The sequence below is a fragment of the Ammospiza caudacuta genome, chromosome 12 (genome assembly GCF_027887145.1).
Source record: "Ammospiza caudacuta isolate bAmmCau1 chromosome 12, bAmmCau1.pri, whole genome shotgun sequence".
Classification (NCBI taxonomy): domain Eukaryota; kingdom Metazoa; phylum Chordata; class Aves; order Passeriformes; family Passerellidae; genus Ammospiza; species Ammospiza caudacuta.
The window spans coordinates 6,267,989-6,292,332 of NC_080604.1; the positions used below are offsets into that span (position 1 = coordinate 6,267,989).

General features: G+C 39.8%; 1 protein-coding gene across 1 annotated transcript in view; it reads right to left on the reverse strand.

The window, feature by feature from the left end:
* Nucleotides 1-24,344, reverse strand: part of DOCK3 (dedicator of cytokinesis 3) — a 185,266-nt gene that overhangs the window by 132,118 nt on the left and 28,804 nt on the right. The window contains exons 4-5 of the mRNA XM_058812859.1: nt 23,887-23,942; nt 21,581-21,677 (exon numbers count right to left, since the gene is read on the reverse strand). Coding sequence (XP_058668842.1) covers nt 21,581-21,677; nt 23,887-23,942 — 153 coding nt within the window. The remainder of the gene's footprint in view (nt 1-21,580; nt 21,678-23,886; nt 23,943-24,344) is intronic.

A 24,344-nucleotide genomic window follows, 5' to 3' on the forward strand; every position in this document is an offset into this window, starting at 1 on the left:
GCATCTTGACTCTCATATCTCTTCCTTATTTACAGCTTCAGATGCCTGAGTTGTCTAATACAGCAACTTGGGACAAGTACAAGATGACAACATTTAACAGTTACAGAAACAAGTTAAAACAAATCTAAGACAATTCTGGTGTCTGACACTTCCCACTATCAGTATTCATATGCTGTTGCTACTCTTAAACATCATCATCAGGAAATGCACCTTGGCCAGCATGAGCCAGGTATTCTGGGGTTAATTACTGTTGTTTAGCTTTTTTGATTAACAGAAAAAATAGGATACAAAGAAGGGAGACTGGTCTTCTCCAGGAAAAATATAAGGGGCTCTGTGGGATAATTACCGTGAGAAGAGGAAAAAAATTGGTTGAAGAAATACCCTAAAGTTGCCCTCTGTCTACAGCCCAGCCCTACCCTGGCTGCTGACAGCTGAGGGCTGCAGCAAACCCCACCTAAGGAGATTGCGGCACAGCCTGCAGCTTTCCATTGCTGGGCTGAGAGTGAATTGAGTTCCTAAACCTTTAGGAGCAACAGCAACATTAACCTCATTTCCTAACATCATCATAAACTTTTAACAAAGCTTATGGAAATGGACTTGAAAGGGATAAACTTAGAGGTTTAATTCTTCATTTTGATAATACTGCAAAACAAGTGACATTAACACCCCTTTTCAATTCATTTTACATTGATTTAATTCAGTTCCAAATCCTTTGGATGTTGAATGTACTTATTTGTTTTTATGCTATAAGAACATCTTGTTCTAGACATTCTTAAATGTAAGAATGTACCGTTTAGGATAAAATTCCATTCTGAGGAAAAACATATGCATGCAAGGCTTTTGCTATTTAATTAAGGATGATTCCCTCCAGTCTTGAATGCCTCCATCATGACACAGATGTGTTGGGACAGAACATGAAGGCAACACATTCTGCTTTATCATATTTCTTCAGAAGTATGACTAACAAGACTAGATATGATAAGTTAGCCTTCTCAAAGACAATACACCAAGGAAAGAGCCCAAAAACAGGAAGAGATTTCTTTTTCCCACTGTGATCTTTTTTCAGATTGTTATCCTGCTTTTTGTCCTGCTCCCTCCCCTCAGGATCCTGCGCTCTCCCATCTCCAGGTCTGCTGCTAAGGACACCTTTGACCTTCACATCCCCAAAGTGTCCTCCCCTGTTTGTAAACATGAGGTCCCAGCAGAGAAGGAGCTTTAATAAGCAGAACTAGAATTGGTACCAAATGTTCCCTGCTCTCATCATCACCTTCCATTTTCCTCATACACTTGTGTCTCCTGCTTACATTAAAACCACAGCCATAATGGACCTTTCCTTTCCAAAAAACCATTTGCTGAATCATGTGGGCTCTGCCAGAGGGAGAACTGATGGTCCTGAAATACAGCAAAGGTATTTCTTCTCCCATCAGAAATTCTGCTCCCACAAGGCTTGGAATATTGGTACATGTGGCTGGAGGAGCACTGCCAGCCTCCTGCTGGGATCTCACCACAGCCACCCAAAATGCCTCTGCTGGAAGCACTGAGTGCCAGCAGACCCCCCTTATCCTGCTGGACTGGAAAAGGGGAACCTCTGTGACCTTCACCTGCCAAAGATCTAAACCTGCAGGACTTGAGGAAGATGCTGCATTTGATACTGACTGGTGCTATGCACCTGTAAGCAACAAACAAAAACATTCTGCTCTAAAAGAAACTGAAGCACTACTGGATACGTGTGGATGCCCCTATATTCCACACTGTCAGCAGACTTTTTACTATCATTTAAATGCAAAAGAAATTAAGGTATTCAGAGGAAAGCTTCCTACCCATAACTAAATGGCTACATTCTTTTGTAAATACAACACATCCCTCCACCAAAATCAGTATTTTAAGGTTGTTTTCTGCATGACAGGGAATTATATTACCTTTCACATCAGTTTTAAAGTAGAGTTAAATACTTTTGTTTACACTTTGAATAAACATGACATATTTATTGAAGTGGTCTTAATAAATAATTAACATCCAAACTAATTGATAATAGTCATGCTAAATTAGAACTTGCATGATAAATATCTCTGAAGAAATTCAAACTGATTACAGTATATTACAAGTTCTGTCAGATACATAGTTTCCCTTTAGCAGTGCCTTACTGTGCCAAATTTTCAAGCTGAAAAATACTTTCTCCCTTAAGCATTTCCACTGCATTTAAATCAAACATCTGCTCTTCCAATGCTATTTACATTCTTAACAGGGAACTTCACATCCAGTGGGGTTCAAGGATACAACCTGATACTTTCACCCTTTTCCCAGCTCCTCTCACACATTGTCCCACAGGGCACAAACTTAATATTCTCCTTCACACATTGGAGGGCTCTAGACCCTTTGGACCTGACAAACAGCAATTTTTTCAGAGAAAAAAGTTCAAAAGAAGTCCCAGAATGTGCAGGACTGGGTCAGTACGAGTCATCTTGAACATTTTTAACAATTCTTTGTCTCTGTCAGGGTCCCTGTAGATCATATAGCATAATTTCATTACGTTAGAGAAGATTTTGCCAAAAGCCACTTTAAAGTAGCATTAGGGGCATTTAAAACACTAAGAAAGAATACCACAAGCAAAACACACACCATTATTCCCACAAAATACAGAACACAGACCATTATTTGCAAACTGGTTTGATTAGTGCATTTTGTAATTAATGATCCTGGGCATGGTGCCACCATTTGTCTTCCAACATTTCTGTGAATCCCTAAAGAAAATTGCTGTCTGGATTTCAGTGGTTTTCCAACTAAACTGTATAATGGAAATTCAAAACAGTAATGCCATTTCAACTATGCCTCTCATAGACAGGTTCCAGTAATTTTCAGTTCTCTAAAAGAGACAATTTCAGCTTCAAAGGAACAGTTCTAAGGAAAAAAGTCTGTGGGTTTGCAAAGTCTGAGACCACTGCCCAGCATAGGAAAATCCTTCACAAGGGAATCAGTAGCACTTTTACCCAGCAGTTCCAATAGAGATTGATCCATTTCTACTGCTCCACACAGATGTTTAGTACAACTCTAATCCTTCCTGGAAGCCCTAATTTTGTCTTTATAAAATAGATATATAAAATAATAACTTGGCAGAGTTCAAAAAACAGCACAACTCTTTTCTAAGATTAAGATGCACTGAAATTATGTACACCTTACTTGGAAGCTCAGGATTTTTTGGAAGGGAAGCTGATCACCCAAATTGTTTTCTAACTTAAAAAACCTACAATTTCAAAATTTTCTGTTTCTATTGTGCATTATAATGCAGTTATTTCTGTTCAAACACCAGAAATGAAACATGAAATTGTGAGAGTATGAAAATCAAAATTCCATTACACATGAGGATTTTCTCATTACTGAAGTAATGATTCTTTATGGCTCTTTGAGCTATTTCAGTATATGCAAACTCCTGTTGATTTATCAACAGTTTTAACAGTAATGCTCAGTGGTGGCTCAGACATTTTGTGCCTCCCACCATTATTAAAAAAAAAAAAAAAAGAGAGAGAGAAAATAAATGCAGGAGCCACAGCTCATTTCTGCAAAACATCTCTGATGTTCCTAATTTGGAGCATGACAGGAGGAGAAATGAGGTGCAGAATAAAGGGATACACACGCTTGAACCAGCAGCTCTTACCAGTGACTATGTAACTGTTCTCCCCCTTGTTCAAGTCTGGGATTTTAGTGTTTATACATAATGAACAAAAGGTTTCTAAAGAGGAAGATCAGAATAGCAGCTGTGGTAATGACCAGCAGCATTTTCCTACAGCCTCCATCTCAGAGGGGTCATGGACACAAAACTTGTGAGAGGAGGAATACTGGGGAAGCCAGGACAGTTCTGAGCCTTGCAGGCCGTGGTGGCTGTGCTCAGGTGCAGAGACCCCCATGTTTTGGGGATGATGCCTCCAGAGAACAAAAAACAAATGGAATTACACTGTAGGATCTACTCAGATACTCTGTGAGAGGAGAGTTTGTGCTTCAGAACAGCCAGATATGCTGTTAGGAGGAGCCAGATCCATCAAAGTAAGATTTATATAAACAAGTAATTTCTTCTGCAGCTCCACACATGGCCTCAGGAAAAATACTGGGAAAATAATAACTGATTCAAATGCAAGCTAAGCTACTTCACCCCATGAAAGAACATGTGAAGCTGAGGAGCTTTAAACTCTGGCACTGAGCTGATAGCCATCCCATAATACAGCAGGAGTGAAAACAAATTACAATTTAGCAGTTAAACAAAAAGCACAAAAAAGGAAAGCAGAATGCAGCAAATAGGATGTAAATTATAAATAAAGCCTGTTTTTAAATATTTGCTTTCAGTCGCTCCGTAAAATATTCAAGTTTTTGGTAAATAAAAAATTAAAATAGTTCAAAGATGAGAGGCAGAATTACAAATAAAAAGCTAAGAGAAAACAGGTAAAACTCCCAGGATAAAGAATTAATTCCAGCCTCTTCAATTTAAAAATGTTTGTTTCATGTATGTGACAAAAGCAGTGCAAATATTTGTAAAGGGACCTGTGGCTGGCACTTGTTAAAACTGTAGATTTTAAACAAAGATCCCAGTAATGCCAGAACAAAAACATGTTTTTTGACTCTGGGCATTTCATTATTCTAAAAAAACAGTACCAAAGCATTCCTGCTAGTGTGGAGTGCAGGTAGTTCCTGAGCTTTTTTCATCTAATTTAAATAGGGTTATCTTCTGAGGTGGAAGTTAGGTGTTTTCACTGAGGCTCAGGATGCTCCACAGACAAAAGCCAAATGGAAAGGAAGGAAAACATCACTGCACAGGGAGAATGGTGAAAAGCTCCAGTTAATAAATGACAGCCAAGCAGTGTCAGCAGCATTATTTGCTGCCTGGCACGTCTGGCAGAGCAGGGCCCTCCAGGACACAGCTGATTCCAACTGCTAAACCTGCCTGAAAGGCAAAGGAACAGTCCTGACTCCCCCTGACACCTTTACCAGGCAACAGAACCATTTCTGGTGATCTCCCACTCAAGGATATCCAAAATATCTGCTGTTCCCTACAGTGTTTGAAACGTAGGAAAGCCCAAAAAAAAGGTATTGAATGTCAATCTTTTCCACAGTTTCTATATAAATAGCCAAAAAGCCTGTCCTCACCAAGGAGATAAGTCATCAAAAACCACAAAGAATGTGTTTAAAGGGGTACAAGAATTAGCACTTCATTTCTGAAAGGCATCACTAGACAAAGACTCCTAAAAAACCATTTGTCTTTTGCATACAATGCTCTTGCCTGAAAGAATATAAAACACATCAGAGCAGCACATCCCCTACCTCATAGCATAATTTTTTTTGTATTTTAGTAATGCTGCTTTTCAACACAGCTGGTCCTGACTAAACAGATTTAAAGATTCATCCATTCCAAGACTATAAAGGATTATTGTGATTATCTAGTCTGACTTCCTGCAGGGCACATGCCATAGAAACCTGCTCACAGATTGCTGCAACGTACTTCCTCCAGGATAATGTGGCAACAAATCATCTAACATACAATCCAGTCTTGTTTTAAAGATATCAGTAATAAAGAAACAACTGCTTTCCGTGATTAATCTATTGCTAATCACCCTAATTATTAAGAAGTGCCTTCAATACTACTCCAAATTTGCATGGCTCTGCTTTGTAAATACTGGGATTTGTCCTCCTTTTTTTTCTTTGAGAGAACTGACAGATTGTTGACAGATTACCACAATTATCAATCAGCTACCTGCAACCCTCCTCCACACACCCATTTATAAGTCACAATAGGCTGACTCCTCACTCAGCTTCTGCAGTTTGTCTCAGCAAATGTGCAAAGTAATCTCTTCACTCTGTCAGGTTTCTGCTGGAACATTCTTCTCACTTTTATTTATTTATATCTCTATTTTTATCTATTATACATCAAGAACACATGGACAAACAGGTAATTCTTTTGAGCAATAATGAAAATATCCAGAGAACATCGCATTTTTTAAAGGTTGGATTTGACTCTGACTTTTTAGACTAGAAATGACAAAATTACAAAAATAATTTAAATCAAAAACTTGCAGGAAAGAGAAATGGAATGAGCTCTTCCCCTTGTTCATGGCAAATAGGATAAGGAATAACAAGCAGGAGAGAAGATTGAGCACAGGCTTCAGAAAAAAACTGTGACTCAGATGGTCCAAAAAGTACTGAATTTTTGAGAGGCTGCAAAATATCCACTGCTGCAGATACATTTTTTTTTAACAGGCAACACAAGCACATGTTGAAATTGCCATAGGTGGACCTTAACTCACTGTAAAGGACTCAGATGCACTGGATAACCTGGAGATCCACTCCAGGTTCCCCTCCTAGGACTCGCTGCCATCATGGATCACCCTGGACCTTTCTGGCTGCTCCCCATCTATTCTGAAGAGGACACTGCAGGATCAGTAACAGCTGCCCAGCAATCACCTCATTAATTTATACAGAGAATTTTTCAATTATTCTCCCCCTCTGCAAGTCCAGATGCCCCCTGTCTAGAAAGGCAAGACTTCTCATCCTCTTAGCTGTCAAGAGCAAGGAAGAGGCTGATGTTGGATTGGTTTGCCATGGTAATGTTCCATCATGTCACTGCACCTCAGGACACAAACACCATCTGTGGGGCCTTTCTATATTTGGATATATTGGAGTCAGTGCTGTTTAACTGAGCCAAGTGTCTGACAGAAACCACACAATTTCTGATCTAATCATTGCTTAACTTCCTATTTCTGCATCATCAGCAATTTCTATGTCACTGATTTTCCCTGATTGCTATTAAAAAGACTAGTGAATAACAGACTGGAACACATCCCTGCAGGTCCTATTACAGCCAGCAGCACTGAATAAAAATTCTCCATTTTCAATTGCTTTCTTATCAATTCATCTCTTTTTAAACCACTTAGTAAGTGCTAGATTTAATTCTACACTTAATTTCTTTAATCATTGTGTCAAGGAAGGGTTAGTTAATAGCATCAGATACTAGAAATTCCAACTAGATAAAAGGAAGATGTTTTTCCCTTGTGGGTGGCCAAAATCTAGGGTAGACCTTTTCCAAGAGATGTTGTGGGTTCCTCAAAAAAATTCAAACCTCAACTGCACAAGATCCTCACCAACCTGCTCTAATAGGGTCTGCTTTGGGGAGGAGGTTGAATTGGAGATGCCCAGGGTTCCTTCCAACCTACCCAGTTCTGTGATTCTGTGCATGTAAAACTGAAGACAAGGCAGTAAAACTCCCTGTGAGCCAGGTGAACATTCTTCACCCAATTCTATCTGATTTTTAAAGCTGAAACTCCATGATGGAGATAACAAGCACGGCAATAATCAAAGTTCCACAATAGAAGAGTCTGCAGTTACAAAAATAATAAATCTGCCATTATACTATTACCAATAATATAAAAACTCTTTTTCTTGGTAACCACTCAGTTATGACATTGAAATTTAGCACTGTGGCAGCACAGCCCATTTAATCCACCAGAAATTCCTGTCTGAATTGCCTTCTGCTTCACAATATGGATGAAGCTGCACTGCAATCCTTCCCACAGCAGGAGCTATAAAATCACATTTCTTTCCTCTACACAGCCACTTATATGCAAGAAAATAAATTTTTTCTTGTTAGACTGAGTTCAAACTGGTAAAGAGGTTCAACATCATAGGGCAGAGGGGTAGAAGAAACCAGGAAAGGAAAGGTGATGGCTTAGATTATTCAACCCATCAGAAGTTCCTGGCCAAACCAACTTGAGGACCTCTAGCAAAAGATGTTCCATAAGGCACAGATCCTTCATTTCCTCTAATAAAATGGAGGAACTCCATTAGAAAATGGTGCCATCCACTGCCCAAAAATGTTCTCAAAAAAGCAGCTGAGATAGTACCAGAGTTTGCATTGGAAAGAGTAAATGTACAAATGATAAATATGGAGTATAAATGGTTCAGCCTATTGTCCATGTGTAAGAGAATTCTGGCTTTTCTTTTGCAAAGCCTGTCAACTACCTAGATATGCATTTCCCAGATTTACTGACAAAAAAATCCCCTTGGAAAATAGTAGTGGAATGTGTTAGAGGTGTTAAAAAATTATATCTTAAAACAGGGTATGGCTTTTCTAGGATAAATAAAACTGACAACTAGAAAAGATTTATTTTAGATTGCTTCACACAAGAGAATTCTTTTTAAAAAAGGAAAGTACACAATGCCTGTGTTTCCTCTTTCTGCAACTATTTTAATACCAGCATTCTGTTCTTCATCTAACACAGCATTGCAGTGGCTTCAAGGGAAATATCAAATCATCATTATGTTCCTTCCAGAATACTATGCTGTTAACAGGATAACTGTTAAACACAAGTCTTGCATTTAGCTGTGTTTCTAATGTAGATTTCCACGATGACAGCACCAGAATCACAGTGAGAGCTGACAAGCCTGGCAATTATTGTCAGCTCCGAGACAGAACACTCACCAGCTACTTCAGAGTATGACACCAAAATCCAACAGCAAGCCTAAGTGCCTCATTAAAATCATCCTCCTGACTCTAAACTTGTCAGTGATGCTGCTAGTTCCCCAAAAACAAACTGCCATTCTGTTTCTGTTCTGTGACACAAGGACCAGACAAAAACTGGCAGAAAACTTATTGTTTGTTTGTATTTTCTTAGCACTCAATTGGTCACAATATTTTCCCCTTTTGAAAGGCAACTGGATATCCTCATTTCCCTATTCCTTCTGCCTCCTCAAGATATAACTGCATCATCTCTTCACATCACTCCTTAGCAGCTAAACAAATTGTCCAGTCAATTTTTTAATTGCAGGAAAAATTAAGTCAACACTTTTTTTATTGTCCTCTTCCATAATAGTTAACGTAACAACTAAACAAGAACAACCGAGTTATTTAGGAAAGCAAGGAATATCCAACAAAATTCAGGAAATAAAAGAAAACACACTAAAATTTCATCAAATAAAGACTGGGATTGACTGGGAAGTGCCTGCCAGGGAGCCAGGAAAATGGAGACAAGAAGTTAATGAGAAACTCGGATTGGGATCTTGTAAAAAAATGAGACAAAAAGGAACAGATGAGGGGAAAGAGTCAGGTGGAAGAAATGGGGTAGCTGAGCTCACTGCATAAAAGCACAAATCAAGGTTTCCCAATATTTAGGGCGGGGTTTTTGTCTGTTGAACATTTGAGGCCACTGAATAATTGATAGGAGTTCTGACAGACTCAGGGGGCTGGGCCTCAGCACAGCCATGAGCCAGCCTGAACTGAGCTGCCACCCTGCACAGGGCTTTGAGAGCTCCACTAAGGTGACAGGGTTTGATGTCTTCTAAAAATGCACATCTTATGTAATAGGCACCTCCCAGTTCAAAGTGATAGGTTAGTTGTTTATTTTTAAATTATATTTTGGAAATATAAAGATATACTACATCTCTCTAAGCATCCAGCATGTCCCATAGCTTCCAAGATCAAAAGTTTCCATCATCACATACATTTAAGTGAAATTAAAATACTAATAACACCTATACACAATAAAGTTGTTTGATTGTTACAGAAAAAAAACCCAAAATCCACACAGTAAAATCTTATTTTCCTCTTCCCTATCTTCCATTTTAACAACTATTCCATAATTAACACTTTTATTTACAGTAATTTCATTAACTCTATTATGAAAACCTGCCACACACCTGTTTCTTTACAGTGTCTTTTACATTAGTGAACACACAGTCAAAAAGATTAAAAAGAAACATTTGCTGCTCCACTTTCCCTATTTACCCAGAAAATTTTGCTATTGCAAGCCACTATTCTATGCTACGTTTTAGAAGTTCATTAAATTCCATCTAAGCAGCTTTCCAAGCATGTCCCTTTAATAAGAAAATAACAAATCCATTTGACAGTACCAGTAAAGGCACCTACCAGCACTGGGCAGAATCTCACCTGCAGGGAACCTGCAGTGGAAGGTAACTGGCCACGAGCACTTCAAATCAAACTTGAGCTATTCAGGTCACAACAAAAATTCTGGTACCAAAAATGTTACTCCTTTACTCCTCAAAAGTGCTAACATCTCTGTGTAACTCCCTTTGAAGTGGTAGCTTCCCTGTGCACAGCCTGCCAGGTCACATACAGGCCAGAAAGACTTCATTGATTATTACCTCAAGTTCTGAGACTTCAGGAAAAAAAACCACAGAGAATGGCAGAGATGGATTCCCAATATAAAATTACTGCCTTCAAAACTTTACCGGCCTACCCTAAAATATTATTACATGCTGCCAGTAATAGAAATGGAAATGTACAACACAGGGATCACTTCTGGGACTTTAACACCTGTTTATGCACCTGTACACAGTAAAGTGAGCTTGAGCTAATTCACAGAAGAAAGCTGGAATAATTACTCTTAAATTAAAGAAACACTTTCAGTAATATCACAGTCAAAAACCTGCATTTTTGATAAGCATCAGTGGGAGGGCACTGATCAAACTGCAGGGAAGCTCAGACTCCCAGCCAGCTGCCAAGTGACTGCCCAGGGCTGCTGTGTGCCCACCCCACTGTGGCTTGCTGAGGGGTGGGTGGCACTGTCACAGGCAGGAGGGGACAGCAGGGGACAAACCACCTCTCTCAGCAGCAGTGCTGCCTTACAGCAGCGTGGAGAGTCCAGAGAGGTGTTAAATAAGTGTCCCTCTGCTTGTGACAGGATGCAGGCTCAGCTCTGCTCCTGAATGCCTCTGCACAGACTACAGAACAGGCATTCACAAACCTCCCATCAACTCTGAGGATGTATCAGAAAGAATAAACTGAAATCTGCTCCCTCAACCACAATTTAATTTAGATCAAACAGCCAATGCTTGAACAGCAAAGAACATAAAAGACACCACTGTTTGCCCTGCTCTGTAAAGGGCTTTGAACTCAGACTTCTGTCGCTTTGCTGAAACAAACACACACTTCAGATAACCAGCTCAGGGCTCAGCATCTTCCAGATTTATGAGAAGCTTTTTGAGCTCGGGGAGACTGCAAAACTCACACCCAGCCCAGCAAAACACAGTGAAAAGAAAGAATTAATATAGTTATATTAGCCCTAGGAAGCCCTGTGCCAAGTCTCAAGAACACACAATCTTAACTGCTGTGGGTAAGACTTGGACCAAAGAGTAGACCTTAAATACCAAATCCATAAGTAACTACATTTCTCTGAGCCCAAAGCTATTACTTCTCCCCATCCCTCCAGCAGGGGAGGTTCCTGGATGTCCTGGGTCTGTGCAGCTGCTGGGCAACCCCCAAAGCCCCTCAGCCCCAGCCCTGGGGGATGCAGGGTTTGGCTAGGCACTGCAGCACAAACTCCAGACCACATCCACAGGAAGGCACTGATACAAAGAGCTACACGTATATTATCAGCAAATAATAGAACCCTACACATGATTTATGTTTTCCATTATTCCAGTGACAGTTTTTTTCTGTAATATGTATTGGATCTCATCTAAACACTCTGGATCTTGACCTATTGGTGGCAGGGAGCACTGGCAGTAAAAAGAAATGAGTATTTGTTTTATAAACTGTTAGGGTGCCCTAAATACCTTTTGGAGTTAATTCTTCATATCATCTGATGGATTTTTTCCCCCTCAAAGGCAGTAGGATAATTTCAGGGATAAGCACACAATCAGAGTATCTTTCTCACTAAACAGTACAGTGATGGCAATGACAGCAACTAAAGACTTTGAAATCAAACTTGGCAATCAGTATTCTTTTGATATTTCATCAGCTTTTATGATTGAACCCAAGGCCGTATCTATGACCAACCAGCAAGCACAAGGCTCTACTCTAAATTAAAAAGGAAACAAAACCACCATGGAATTTACTGGAAGATGAACGCAAAAAAATGTGAGAAACTGAGTTCCAGTACTCTCACAGAAACCTCTCCCAATTTTTTTTCTTTCTTTGCATTCCTTCTATTTTAAGACATTTCTATGTGTAAAGCATAGCATGATTAATTTCTATTAAACAATAAAACCTTAAGAAACAGATAAAAGAATTTCTGAAAGAACATATTTCTCCAAAGGCCATTAATCACTATTAACTTAAAAACAAGATGTAACAATCACCACTTAAGAAATTATGTGAGCAGTTTCCAAAGATTAAATTTATATTAATTTTCCCCTTCTTAATTCCAACAGTCACCAAAAAACTGTTATGAGAAGTCTGCTCAAAGAGAAATTCAAGAACTCAAGAAAATGTGTATAAACAGCAACTGAAATTAGCCTTGCTTCCTCTGTCTGTGCTTTCCAGCAGTTTTTGATTGCATGACCACATCCAGAACCTCCCTTTATTTTGACTGACCCAGGAACAACCATTCAGAGTTTCACTACCATTTGTGGCTCAACATACAGTTCTTAGGGCTTAGTTCACTAAAAATTATTAAAACCTTACCATAAAGGTAGATATTTCCCATTCCTAATATTTCTATGTAACACTGAGCATCCAAATGCTTTAAACATACAATATTTTTAAGAAAACATATGCAAGACTAGAGATGTATTACCTTGGTTTTACAGAGAGATTGAAATTCTTATCAGAACCCTTAGGGACAAAGCAGATTGGATTGGGAACACTGGTATTTCTCTGGTTCTTGGATGTTTGCCTTTGTCACCCTGCTTATATTTCTAGAACAGTTTTAATTTACCAATTATGCCTACATTATATCCAATCATGTGGCTGGAAGCTGAAATAAGAAAGAAGAAACAGGTCTTCAATAATCTCAAATATTTTCATTTCATCTTAATATGTCATGTAAAATTAATTGTCTATCCATTTGCCAGGCTTACTACTGAGCTTTTAAATTGAGATGCATTTTTATTCCTGTTTGTTTATCAGCCATTGCCTCCTCTCCAGCCAAATGCAACAATGCAGAGTAATCAGATTTGGCAGCCCAAGTGCTGGCTGTCCACTGCTGCAGCCACAATGTTTGCTCACTGTCACTCCAGTCACAAAGGATTTAGTCCACTTGTGCTACACTGATCCATATAACATTGATTTTTCTACCCCTCCCATCCGTGAAACTTTCTCCTACCCACTCCTCTTAGAAAACAAATATAATTTTGTTATGTATGGATATTTAAATTACAATATCTATTAATCACTGAAATTGTTTTAGGCTAGTTGCCTTTTTCACTCTTTGTATTAAGGACAGAAACAGTAGAAAGTGGCATAAATGAGGATAAGACTGAAGGACACTTCTTGATACCACATGGACCACAGTGCCATCCAGGCTGCCAAAAGGACAGATGCTCTTTGCTTTTCTGCTGAAAAACAATTTCTGGCTTCTATGAAATTAAATCCAAACTGTCTCTTTAGTTCCAGTAAATACCCACTAGGGATGATCAGCCTTTTCCTTTGTAAGCCCTATCCATGCACAGCACCTTGCTCACTCACTCCATAAAGCCAGACTGCCAGTCTCTCCTAGCCCTTCTCCCCCACTCTCAATTTTCTGTTCTTTAAAAACTAAACTAAACCAAACTGCTGTGTTTTCTCAAAGTCCATCTTTGGGATACTAAACTCCAACCACACTACGACTTGCCTGTACTTCAAATGCAATTCTACAACATCAGCAGACTTAGACCAGTTCAGGTGATTTTCTCCAGTGACAGATGAAGAAACTCTCAAACTTCTGTACAATTTTTTCATTAAAACCTTCTTTCCTTTACTTAATGCAATTCAACATTCAGTGCGTTTACAGTGCAAAAGAAACTGCTTGAAATCATCCGCAGGTCAGCCAGTGGTCTCCTCTGAGTAAATTCTGTTTCCTTGTTGGTTTTTCCCAGCTGGTCTTAAAGCAGCATTCAATAAAATCAAATTCCTGTGTTTTAATATCACACAAGAACTTTACACATGTACTGTAGCACTGTTTGCATCAGGCACACTGGATACCATTCAAAGAGGCAAGAGCTCTTTGTTAACTATAAACCAGTTAATACTTGAAAAATTTAATCTAACAAACCCTCTCCAAATCCTCACACTATTTGCTATGAATGTCAGCATCAGTAATACAACTACTGTTTTATTTACCAAAATAAAAGAGCACATTATCAATGTCAATGACTCCCATATCAATGACTAAATAACATTTCCCTACAAAGCAAGAGGTTATAAAACACCCTGCATGTAATTTGTCACAGTAGGACTTGCAAAGGACACCAGAAGGTGACTTACATTTAATTCTGTCTTTACTTTTAAAATCTATTAAAAAATCTATCCATCTCCATGGTAACTCAAAACATATATTCCTCCCACACACTTTGATTGATAGTTCAGAGGTTTTGTTTTCTAGGCAACCTTTTGTTTGTTTGAAAATACATAAAAACTGTCTAGTTGATCCTAATAATCTTAAATGATACCATAAATCTGTATGTGGCACTAAATAAAAGGTACTGCATCTATGGCTCCTTGTTATACTGTTGTTCAAATCCAATAAACTGCCATAGCATCCTGTGCTCTTCAAAGCAAAGTAACTTTCAAATCAATTCTAATAGATTTTCAGATTTTCATGGTATAGACTTGCTTACAAACAAATTTTATTTTACTCTCCTAAAAACTTACACCTATTTTAATTCCTTAGAGCTCAGAGTCTTCCACAAATCACTAAGAGAAAGTGACTACATAAAATTTCTTAAAATTAAGGAAAGAAAAAATAATAATTATGGGAACCTTTTATAACCTTAAAGTATGAAGCAGTTGAACTGAGCTTCAGCAAGTTAGTGCTAAGGGGAGAAGTACTGAAATGGATTGCATTTTATAGCAGGAACCTAATAAATATTAAGTGTAATTTCTACATGAATACTGCTCTTCTGAGGAAGAAATGTAGAGAGAGGTCATGACATCCACTAAAGACCTCCAAGAAACCATAGCTAATACATTGATGTAAATTCAAGTCTCAATTTGACACAGCAAGAGAAAGGCTTCTACTCAACTTTTCAACAAACTCAAGCAGCAAAAGCCTCTGATTTTACCTACAAAACCTTCTAAATGCCTAAGATAATGAGCAGATATAAATCACACTGTGACACTTATACCCTGAGGTGTTTATTCTGGTCCCCACAACTCCAGAAAGATGGGACAGACTGGAGCAGGTCCAGGGGAGGGGCACAAAGATGATCTGAGGGCTGCAGATCCTGGCCTGTGAGCAAGGACAAAAGCAGCTGGGTCCTTTCTCCCTGTGAATGCCATCCCAGCACTGCAGCACCAGCACAGAGCATGGAGGCTCTCTGTCCATGAGGACACACAGGGAAAACACAAAGGGCAATGGGTGTAAACTGCACCAGGAGAGTTTTCATCCCCATGTAAGAAAGAAACACCTGTCAATAAAAACAGTCATTCACTGGATAGGGACAAGGTGCTCCATAATCCCATGCAGGATCCCTTTCTGACAAAAGGCTGGGCCAGATGATATTTCAAGGTCACTTCCAGCCTGTAACATTCCATGGTTTATCTCCAGGTTCCCCCTCCATGAGTAAAGATACTGAATGATAAAAATATCCACCTTCAGCATACAATGCTCAAGTGTTCATTGTTCTGCATTCTCCAAATCATTCTGCACACGCCCATCACGACCCAATCAAGAAAAATCTTCAACTATATTCTAGTAATCAAATAACAAATCTGCTAAAAGCCTCAGATTCAGTTGCTAAGCAATGAGATGATTTCTCAGTGCACTGTTCCCTCTGAGGAACTGAAGAACTAGATGCTACTGGAAGTGGAAATATTTACTCCTAATTTCCCTTATATGCTGTGCAGCACTTAATGAGACTATCAGCTGCCCCAAACTCCCATCTGAGCTCCTGGTCACCTCATGAAGAGTCATCCTTCACTTCAAACACAGAAAGATATAAAAGTATCCATAGCACTGCTGAACACTATTATCCAGAGTCCTGTCTTCTTAAGTAGGAACTCTGAGTCTCTCTGTTAATGTCAAGTGAGGTTTCACAAGCTCTTCAGATTCTTTTAAAATTACTCACAAACCTGGACAATCATCCTAAAGGAATTTTCCTTCAAGGTAACCTTGAAAATGACATGAAAATGAGAAAGAGGGCCATGCATACAACCAGTACTGCTTCTGTGCATCTGCCTTGGTACAAATACCTCATCTTTCCAGGAGTCTGCTTGCACAGAATTTAAGAGTGTATTTAATATGCTCAGCCTTGACTTGAAGAAATTCTGTTCCTTGAAGGGAGACCTTCTGATGCAGCACATCCATTTTAGGTCATGTCACATTTTCTTCTGCCTACATACTTCAGAAAATGCATCAGCAATTCCATGTTTTATCAGATGTAGAGCAAAGCACATCTCACTGAATAAAAATGTCTCCTAGAACCCCATAGGAGTAAACTACCTTAGTGATTCAGTGAATGGCATTTTCCAAGATGAGTTTTAACTAGTGCTTCAATTTTAGGGACACCAAAACCACCCAAATCACAGAGCTGCAATTGCACCAAGTCCTGCTACCCACTCTGTTCCTTAATAGGATCCCTCAGGAAATTTAAAAGGAGCCAATGGGAAATTGGTTTCACACTGAGCTGGCAAAAATTCCACCTATTCCCAACACCATTAGGTCTTCCTGCTGAAAGTGGACAAGAAGTCACCCCACAGATTCCCCACTCCTCCTTGCATAAAAGTAACAAATGAATGTTATTGATCTGACCAAACTCTAAAATGGCAATTATGCTTGGTCTCTCCACAGTCATCTGCTCTCTCAACAGAAATAGTCCTCACATCACAACTTAGACTCTGAGGAATTTTTTTACAGTTAAAATAGCTGCTGTGCACCAACATTGAGTTTCAGTGATCTCCTTAGCTGACTTAAAAACTCACAGGAGTCTTGTTTGACCTAATTAACAAAAGCTTACAGAGAACTTGCAGATCCTTTATTTAGAAGTAGTATAAAAATAACAAATCTTATCAACACATACAGGGTAAGAGAGAAAGTTAGCAACCTTACTGGTATCATTTCGCTGTCTCAACAGAAGTCAGTAGACTGGTGTGGGCAACTACCGAGAGCTGCACACACCCATTCCACTGTAACAAATGCAATTTTGCATCTTTATCCACCTCTGGGCCTAAACAAGGCTCCCCAAGGTTTGTTCTTGCTTTTCTGCTGTCTCTTCCTTGTCCCTTTGGAGAAGGCACCCGAACAGGCTCAGCTGCTTACAGTGGTACACCAATAATCTCACTTTTCCGTTCTCCGCCACTCCAAATTAAGTACAGGACTGGGGAAGGGAATCACCGGCATCTTTTGCTTATTGCCTTTGCAAAACTGGGAAACAATAATTAAAACCCTCCTCTGCATTTCTTAGGCTTCCACAGAAGGCCAGAGTTATGGTGTCCAAATGAACAGAGAGTATTAGAGCCAGGCAAAACAACACCACATGATACTGGGTCTGTGCACCTACTGACAGTACTCAAACACATGAGGGTGTGCAAACACACACTCACAAACACACATCTGGCCAGCTGTGGTTAGCAGTAACCCTACCCACATTACCAGTAACTCCAGTGGCTGCACAGTACAGATTTTAAATTCTGAGATCCACACTCACAGTGAATTCCCTCCCAATGATTTTTACAATAGCAGTCAAAGTAGGAAAACCCAAACCAAGTAGGTCAAACAGAGCAGTGGGGTTTTTTTTGCCAAGTTGCTACTAAATCTCTGTTTCAGTGCTCATCTCTGAAGCCTGGATACAGATCAGAAGGCAAAGAAATGCTTTCCATTTTCCAGTGGCACAACATTGCCTTGTCTGCACACAGATTACGCATTGAAATAGGGGAAAATGTGCTCTTCACATAGAATCACAGAAAGGTTTGGGTTGGAAGGGACCTTAAAGCTCACCCAGCTCCACCCCCTGCCATGGGAAGGGACACTTTCCATTGTCCCAGGTTGCTCCGAGCCCCTGTCCAACCTGGCCTTGGACACTTCCAGGGATGGGGAAGCCACAGCTCCTCTGGGAAACCTGTGCCAGGGCCCCAGCACCCTCAGAGTACAATTCCTTTTCCTTGTATCTAGTCTGAATCTGACCTCTTTTCATTTAAAACCATTACCCCTTGTCCTACCACCATGGGCCCTGCTAAAAAGTCTGTCCCCAGAACCATAAAAGTACTATCATCTTTACTCCTTTATTAAATAATAAATATTTAAATTCTATTCCTGATTACTCAATCTATTTTAAAATAGATTATTTTTAAGTAAGCATAGAATTTTTAACAACGTTATAGTTTTTTGCTAAAAATCCCATCCTATGTAAATAACAGATTCTGAGAGTTTCCATCCAAGTTTTATTTATATTGCTTTCCAATTGGAGAAAAACCTCTAGCATTTTCAAAAAAACCTTGCTGTTTTGTCAGTATTTAAAGAGTTATATGATCAGAATCTAACTACTTAGAGCATAATTTGTTATCACAGTAAAGCAAACAACACATCATACATCTTTCTATTTCAAATTCATTTCAGGCACAGCCCTTTCTCTGTGAACTCATTATGGACAAATGCCTTTTTCTCCTCGACTAAAACTTGGCTTTCACCTTGATAGCAAAAATTTAAAGAATATCACAGCCCTGTGCAATGCAATGATCTCAGGCTAGCCTTTCTAATATATATTTCTCAGAAATCTAAACTAAAATTGCTACACAACTCCTGTAACTCAAACCCATCCAAGCTTCCCCACGCACAGTTTATTCCCAGTACTGGCACAGAATCTCTGTGGTCAGAAGAAAATGAGGAAGATTCCCAATATTTTACACCAACTAATTTTCTGCAACTGTCTCAAAGCTGTGCTTTACTTCACCCTCTCATTTCTCACTGTTCTCCTCCTCCCTCCAATTTTCTGTCAGCAGAACTTCCTTATCTTGGAAGAACATAGCATCCCTCTCCAGGCAGTGTTTTAATCACTGCAGGCTTCCTGGGTGTTACATCCCAGCTCCCATTGTTTCACTGAGAGACAAACACAAACCTTACAATGCACCTCAACAATACTACCAAGGTAACTGCTGGGAATTTTTAATTGAAACAAACTTGGTCTTTCAAACCACAATCCAGGTAGGGAGCTCCCCAAAAAGCATGAGATGAACATTTAAGCCTATTTAGAGATGTTCAGAGAGGCTGCTCACGTTGTTTGGCAGCCCCACTGACCAGTGAAGGGCCCTTTGCAGGCACTGACCTACTGAGAGTGTCTGTGCAACAACCAGAACTTGAATTTCCCCTACATAAGAAACATTCTACTAAGCTGACTAGGCACAGCAGCATGATAAATAACATTAATTACATTTCTTAGATGATTCTTATTACAGTTTGGGAATAATAAAAATTTCTGCTGGTGCTGATCCAACAACAAACAAGGATTTCCATTTAGTCTTTCAATATATTTTAAGCTATGTCCTTACATAGCTTCCAGCCTGAACACTAAGCATAAAATTCTAGTCCCAGCTCGGCCACAGGCACCTCAGTGCATTTCCTCAGGCTTCCAATGTACAGTCCACAGATGGGACAAATGTCAGTTACCCACTTGACAATGGTGTCAATTGTTCTGCCAGAGAAGCTGTGGCACTGCATCAGTGCAGATAAGAAATCACTGAAGGTGCTCCAACATGGGCAGCTTGGCCCAGGGAGGTTGGGGAGCCTCCACTCAGAAGGAACTCAAAACCCGGCTGGTGCAGTCCTGTCAGGGTCTCACTGACCCTGCTTGAGAAGGCAGCTGATGATCTCAAGAAGTCTCTTCCAGTCTAAACAATTCTGTGATTATTTCTAGATTAGAATTCTTAATTGTTAGAAGTTTTGGGGGAAAAAAAACCCACAACACAAAACAATGTGTTCTCCACTCAGAAGCTCTGCCAATTTTGTCATGGGGCAGATGCCTCCTTCCAAAGTTCTATGAGAACAGTAAATTCTTTCTCCTGTTATTTAAGGATACAATAATGTTTTGTGCAATGCTATAAGAAATATAATGAGCTACAATAGAAAGCAGTCCCAGAAAGAAAAATCACTAAATGAAAGTTTATACCTAGAGCTTTCTCTCTCCTTCCCCTCAAGGAACTGGTGTTAACAATAAAAAAGAAATACTTTAGTAGAAAGGAAGCTTAGCTCATTTGTAGGTAAAATGATTCCCCCTTTTCCAATTTAATACCATTGCCAATATTACTGTTGTCATCTTCAGCTGACACTGGGGAGAGGGAAAGAAAGAAAATCTTACAGGAGGAAAACAGAAAAGATCACTTTATCCCCATACCCAGAGAGGTATGTATATACAATGGAAAAAGGAGGAGTACGAGGTGTTGGCATCTTACTGCAGGGGTTCCATACTGTTATCTCCTTATCACAAAAGTTCCATACCTTCCTGGTGTTTCTCATGCACAGCTCCTCAGAGCACTGACTCTTCTTCACAAAGCAGCCACTGACTCCAGCTCCCCTCTCAAGCAGCTCCTCCACTCTTTTATAGCATCTTCTCATTGCTTACAGCTGTGGCCTGTTAAAGCCAGGCCTGTTCCTAATCTTTGATAATTGGCCCAGCTGCAGCTCCTTAGGGGTAAGATTACCTTCTACACTAGATTTTCTTATATTCTATCCCCCTACAACTAGGTGTAAAGAGTGGTATAAAACATTATATGTACCATGTTCCATACCCCTCCTGCATTAGATCAGATGCTCCTTCCCAAGAGAATACCTCCAGGGACATCTGACCCCATAGAAGAACTGGGACCAGTTATGATTTCATAAGAGTTGATTGCTTTTTGAAGCACAGAACACAGCTGGTTATGCTGGAGATGCATTGGACTCCACTGGATCATTCCTGAGTTGGTTTCCTAGACATGTAACTGTTGTCACTGCAGGTTTGAATGAGGAAACAAAGCTCCTGCAGCTCTATGTAGAGGTATTTCTCTAAAGGAAGGAAATGCAAGCTTAGACCACCTACAGTTCTTGATCCTTATCCTACAGTTAAGGCTTGCAATTACTAAGCTAAAAAGAGAAAATAAAAGCCAGGAAAAAATACCTTCAAATGCTCAAGTTTTTTATCTGCTGTGTCATGGGCTTTGGCTATTAAAATGTAAGAAAAGAAGAGGGATGAAAGCAGGAGACATTATGTGGCAGCAACTGAAAATTATATAAGAAAGATGTGTATAAAACTCAACACACTTATCCTAGGGTCTACTCCTAATTTATGGAGAAACAATTGTACAAAACCTCCCATAGTTTGAGCTCTCCTTTCAGACTCCAGACAATAAAACAACTACTTACAAACTGTGCTGAATAATTTTTGAAAGTCTTTGATGGGACTTGCAAAAGTATTATATTATCTCTTACATACTTAATAGCACTTGAAAATTGTTGCCTTTTGTATAACAATGAAATTTTCAGATCAGAGGGTAGAATTTCAGAACTGCAGAAAGTTCCAGTGTAGTCCATGTGACCCTCACATGATCCATTATTCTGCAGTTGGGGAGCCCCCATTAAATACAAGGAATCCAACAATTCTGATATTGATTCTGATGGATTTTGAATGCACAAAGGCAGGCAACATTCCTCCCAGGGTATCAGAGATGTGCACACAAGGAGAGGAGCACTGCTCTTACCACATATAGCTGTTTCCAGAGCACGGCCCATTCCTGCAGCGTCGCTGTGACTTCAGTCACCACTGAATCTTCAAGAGGAACAACTGTTTCATATTGCCTGTGAAAAATAGGGGGGAAATTAGGAAATGTACCCTGGAAAAAGTAGGAAAAGAAATGTGACAGTAAAAAGTGCAGTAATTTGTAGAATTCCAGAACTTGAATTTGTTTAACATAAGGAGAATATCTTAAGGGGATCATTTTGTCTGTTGTGAAACTGAAGCAACTCCAGAGTCACAGCCACTGTTACTCCATTATATTCCACAAGATTAAACTATGTGAGGCATTTCCTGGTTACCTGTCCAAAAGACATCATTTCATTCTAATCAAGGTCAATGAAAAGTTTTCGTTACTACAGCATGTTAAATTAACTTGCCTGTAAAGTGGGGTCCTTCACAAATTTTTCCCCCTTTCAACAATGTTAGGCAGTATCAAAACCACCCAAAATACCTGCTGTCTACCAACATGTCCTATCCAGAAAGCATTTTCAATATTGCAGATGAAATCTGAGGGATCTATCCACTAATCAAAATAATAAAACTTGTTCCTTTGTGCTAAACCATTAAAGGAGAACTATGAGTGGCTTGGACCGAAAGGGACTTCAAAGCTCATGTCATTCCACCCCCTGCCATGGACAGGGACACCTTCCACTGTCCCAATTGCTCCAAACCCCACCCAGCCTGGCCTTGAACACTTCCAGAGATGGGGCAGCCCCCACCTACCTGGGCAAACTATGCCAAGGTTTCACTATCCACAGCCCAAAATGTCTTCCTTAAATGTAATCCCATCATCCCCTGTCTGACTCCTCCAGACCCTGCCAAAGGCCCTCTCCCCATCACCTTCCAAGCTCCCTTTAGCTGCTGAAAGGGCACAAGCAGCTCTGTGCAGTGTTCTCTCCTCTCCAGCCCCACCTCTCCCAGCCTGTCCCCACAGCAGGGCTGCTCCAGCCCTGGGGACAGTCCCTGTAAGTGTCTAGGGACGTTTGGGGAGGGCAGGGCAGTGAGCAGGGCTGTGTGGTGTTAGTGAACACCACCTGCCAGCTTTAACACATGCTCTGTTATTTCATAAGTGCTAAAAATGGCACTTGAAATATATTCTGAAACAAAGAATTTTCAAACAAAACCTGAAATAACCATGCCCCTCTGGTTCAGAACTGCATTACATTCTGTTGTGTCAATTGGTGCACGAGGCTTTGATACCTTTAAACAGTATATCAGCTTTCCCAGTAAGTACCTGAACTGGTTGCCCTTCACAAACTCTAAACTAACATTAAGGACTAATTAACTATACATCTCAGGGAACTGCTCCTTCCCCTAAGGGCAGTACACATTAGGAGTGGTTATTCTATGCAATATATAGCATTTTATTACACCCCAAAATGATGAAGCATCACTACTGCAGCTGCCCTTACTGAGGCCCTTTGGGAACAAATCTACAATTCAAGACAACCAGAAGTCACCTGTTTTTCTACAGGTAGTTCACTAAGGGCCATTTAATACATTTTATCTTCCCCATTTAATTTGTTGCCTTAGGTCACTGTCTGAAACACTGCAATTATGAATCTCCCCACAGCAGCCTTTATCTGGAATATGCAAGTAAAAGCAGCAGTGAAAACACAAGATATTGATTTCAGGAGTCTCAGTCAATCTCACAGGAAACTTTGCAGGTCCAGAGCCCCCAGTCAGTAACTTCCCTGAGGTGACATTTCCAGCAGTGTTGTTATTCCCATTAACTGAAACAAACCCACTGCCAGCAGCACGTGAATGCAAACACAGAGAAGGGCAGAAGCTTTCAGCAGTGCACTTCAGTCACTCTTTGGGTGAGGTGGGGAGGGCTGGATCCTTTGGAAAACATTCAAGGTAACACAGGTACAACTCTGAAAATCTGAAGGTAAATGAGATGGGCTGTCTACTGACTGGTGCCTCCATAACAAATAGGGAAATACAGTATTCTGCCAGTGAGAGAACAAGCAGAAATGGAAGAATATAAGTAGAGTTCTTTAAATGCATGTGTTTCAGATGAAACCTCTAAAGTTACAATATTATGAGCCAAAGCAAACAAGAGTAACCATCAGACCTGATTCTTGCTATATTAAAAACAAACAAACCACCTCCCAACTCTGTAGAATTACATTTAATTTTCAAGCCCTCATACACAAAAAAAAAAAACTAACAAACTAAAATACCCCTGTAAATTTCAATAATTATTTCTTTGTTTCCCTTCTAAATAAAAAGCACTGCAGCTTCTTAAAAAGAAAGAAAAATACTCACCCTCTGTTACTGACAATTGCCTTTTTCAAGTGAATGTAATTTGCAGGAAAAATTCCCTGCAAGAGAAAAAATTCAGTCCATTAGAAAAATACATTTGCAGTTTTCAGGATTGGTAACCTAAGCCACAATAAATAACTGCCCAATATATCTATTTAAGAACCCCCACAAACAACCATTGTGTCAGAGCTGCCAGCCACAACTCTACATTCAGATTAGTAACAATTGACTCTGAATCTGTCTTAGACCAGGACACCAGACTGGACCAAACCCCCACCTGGGAAGACCAGAAAAGTGGCTCCCCTGCAGTTTGCAGCACAGCACCTGCAGCTCCCAGAGCAGGCTGATGCTGACTGGGGGTGACACAGACAGAGGTTTAAAAAGACAAATTAAACAACAACTAAAAGCCCACCATCAAATTTGCATTGAACCCCCAAGGACAGAAGTATTCTATTACTTGC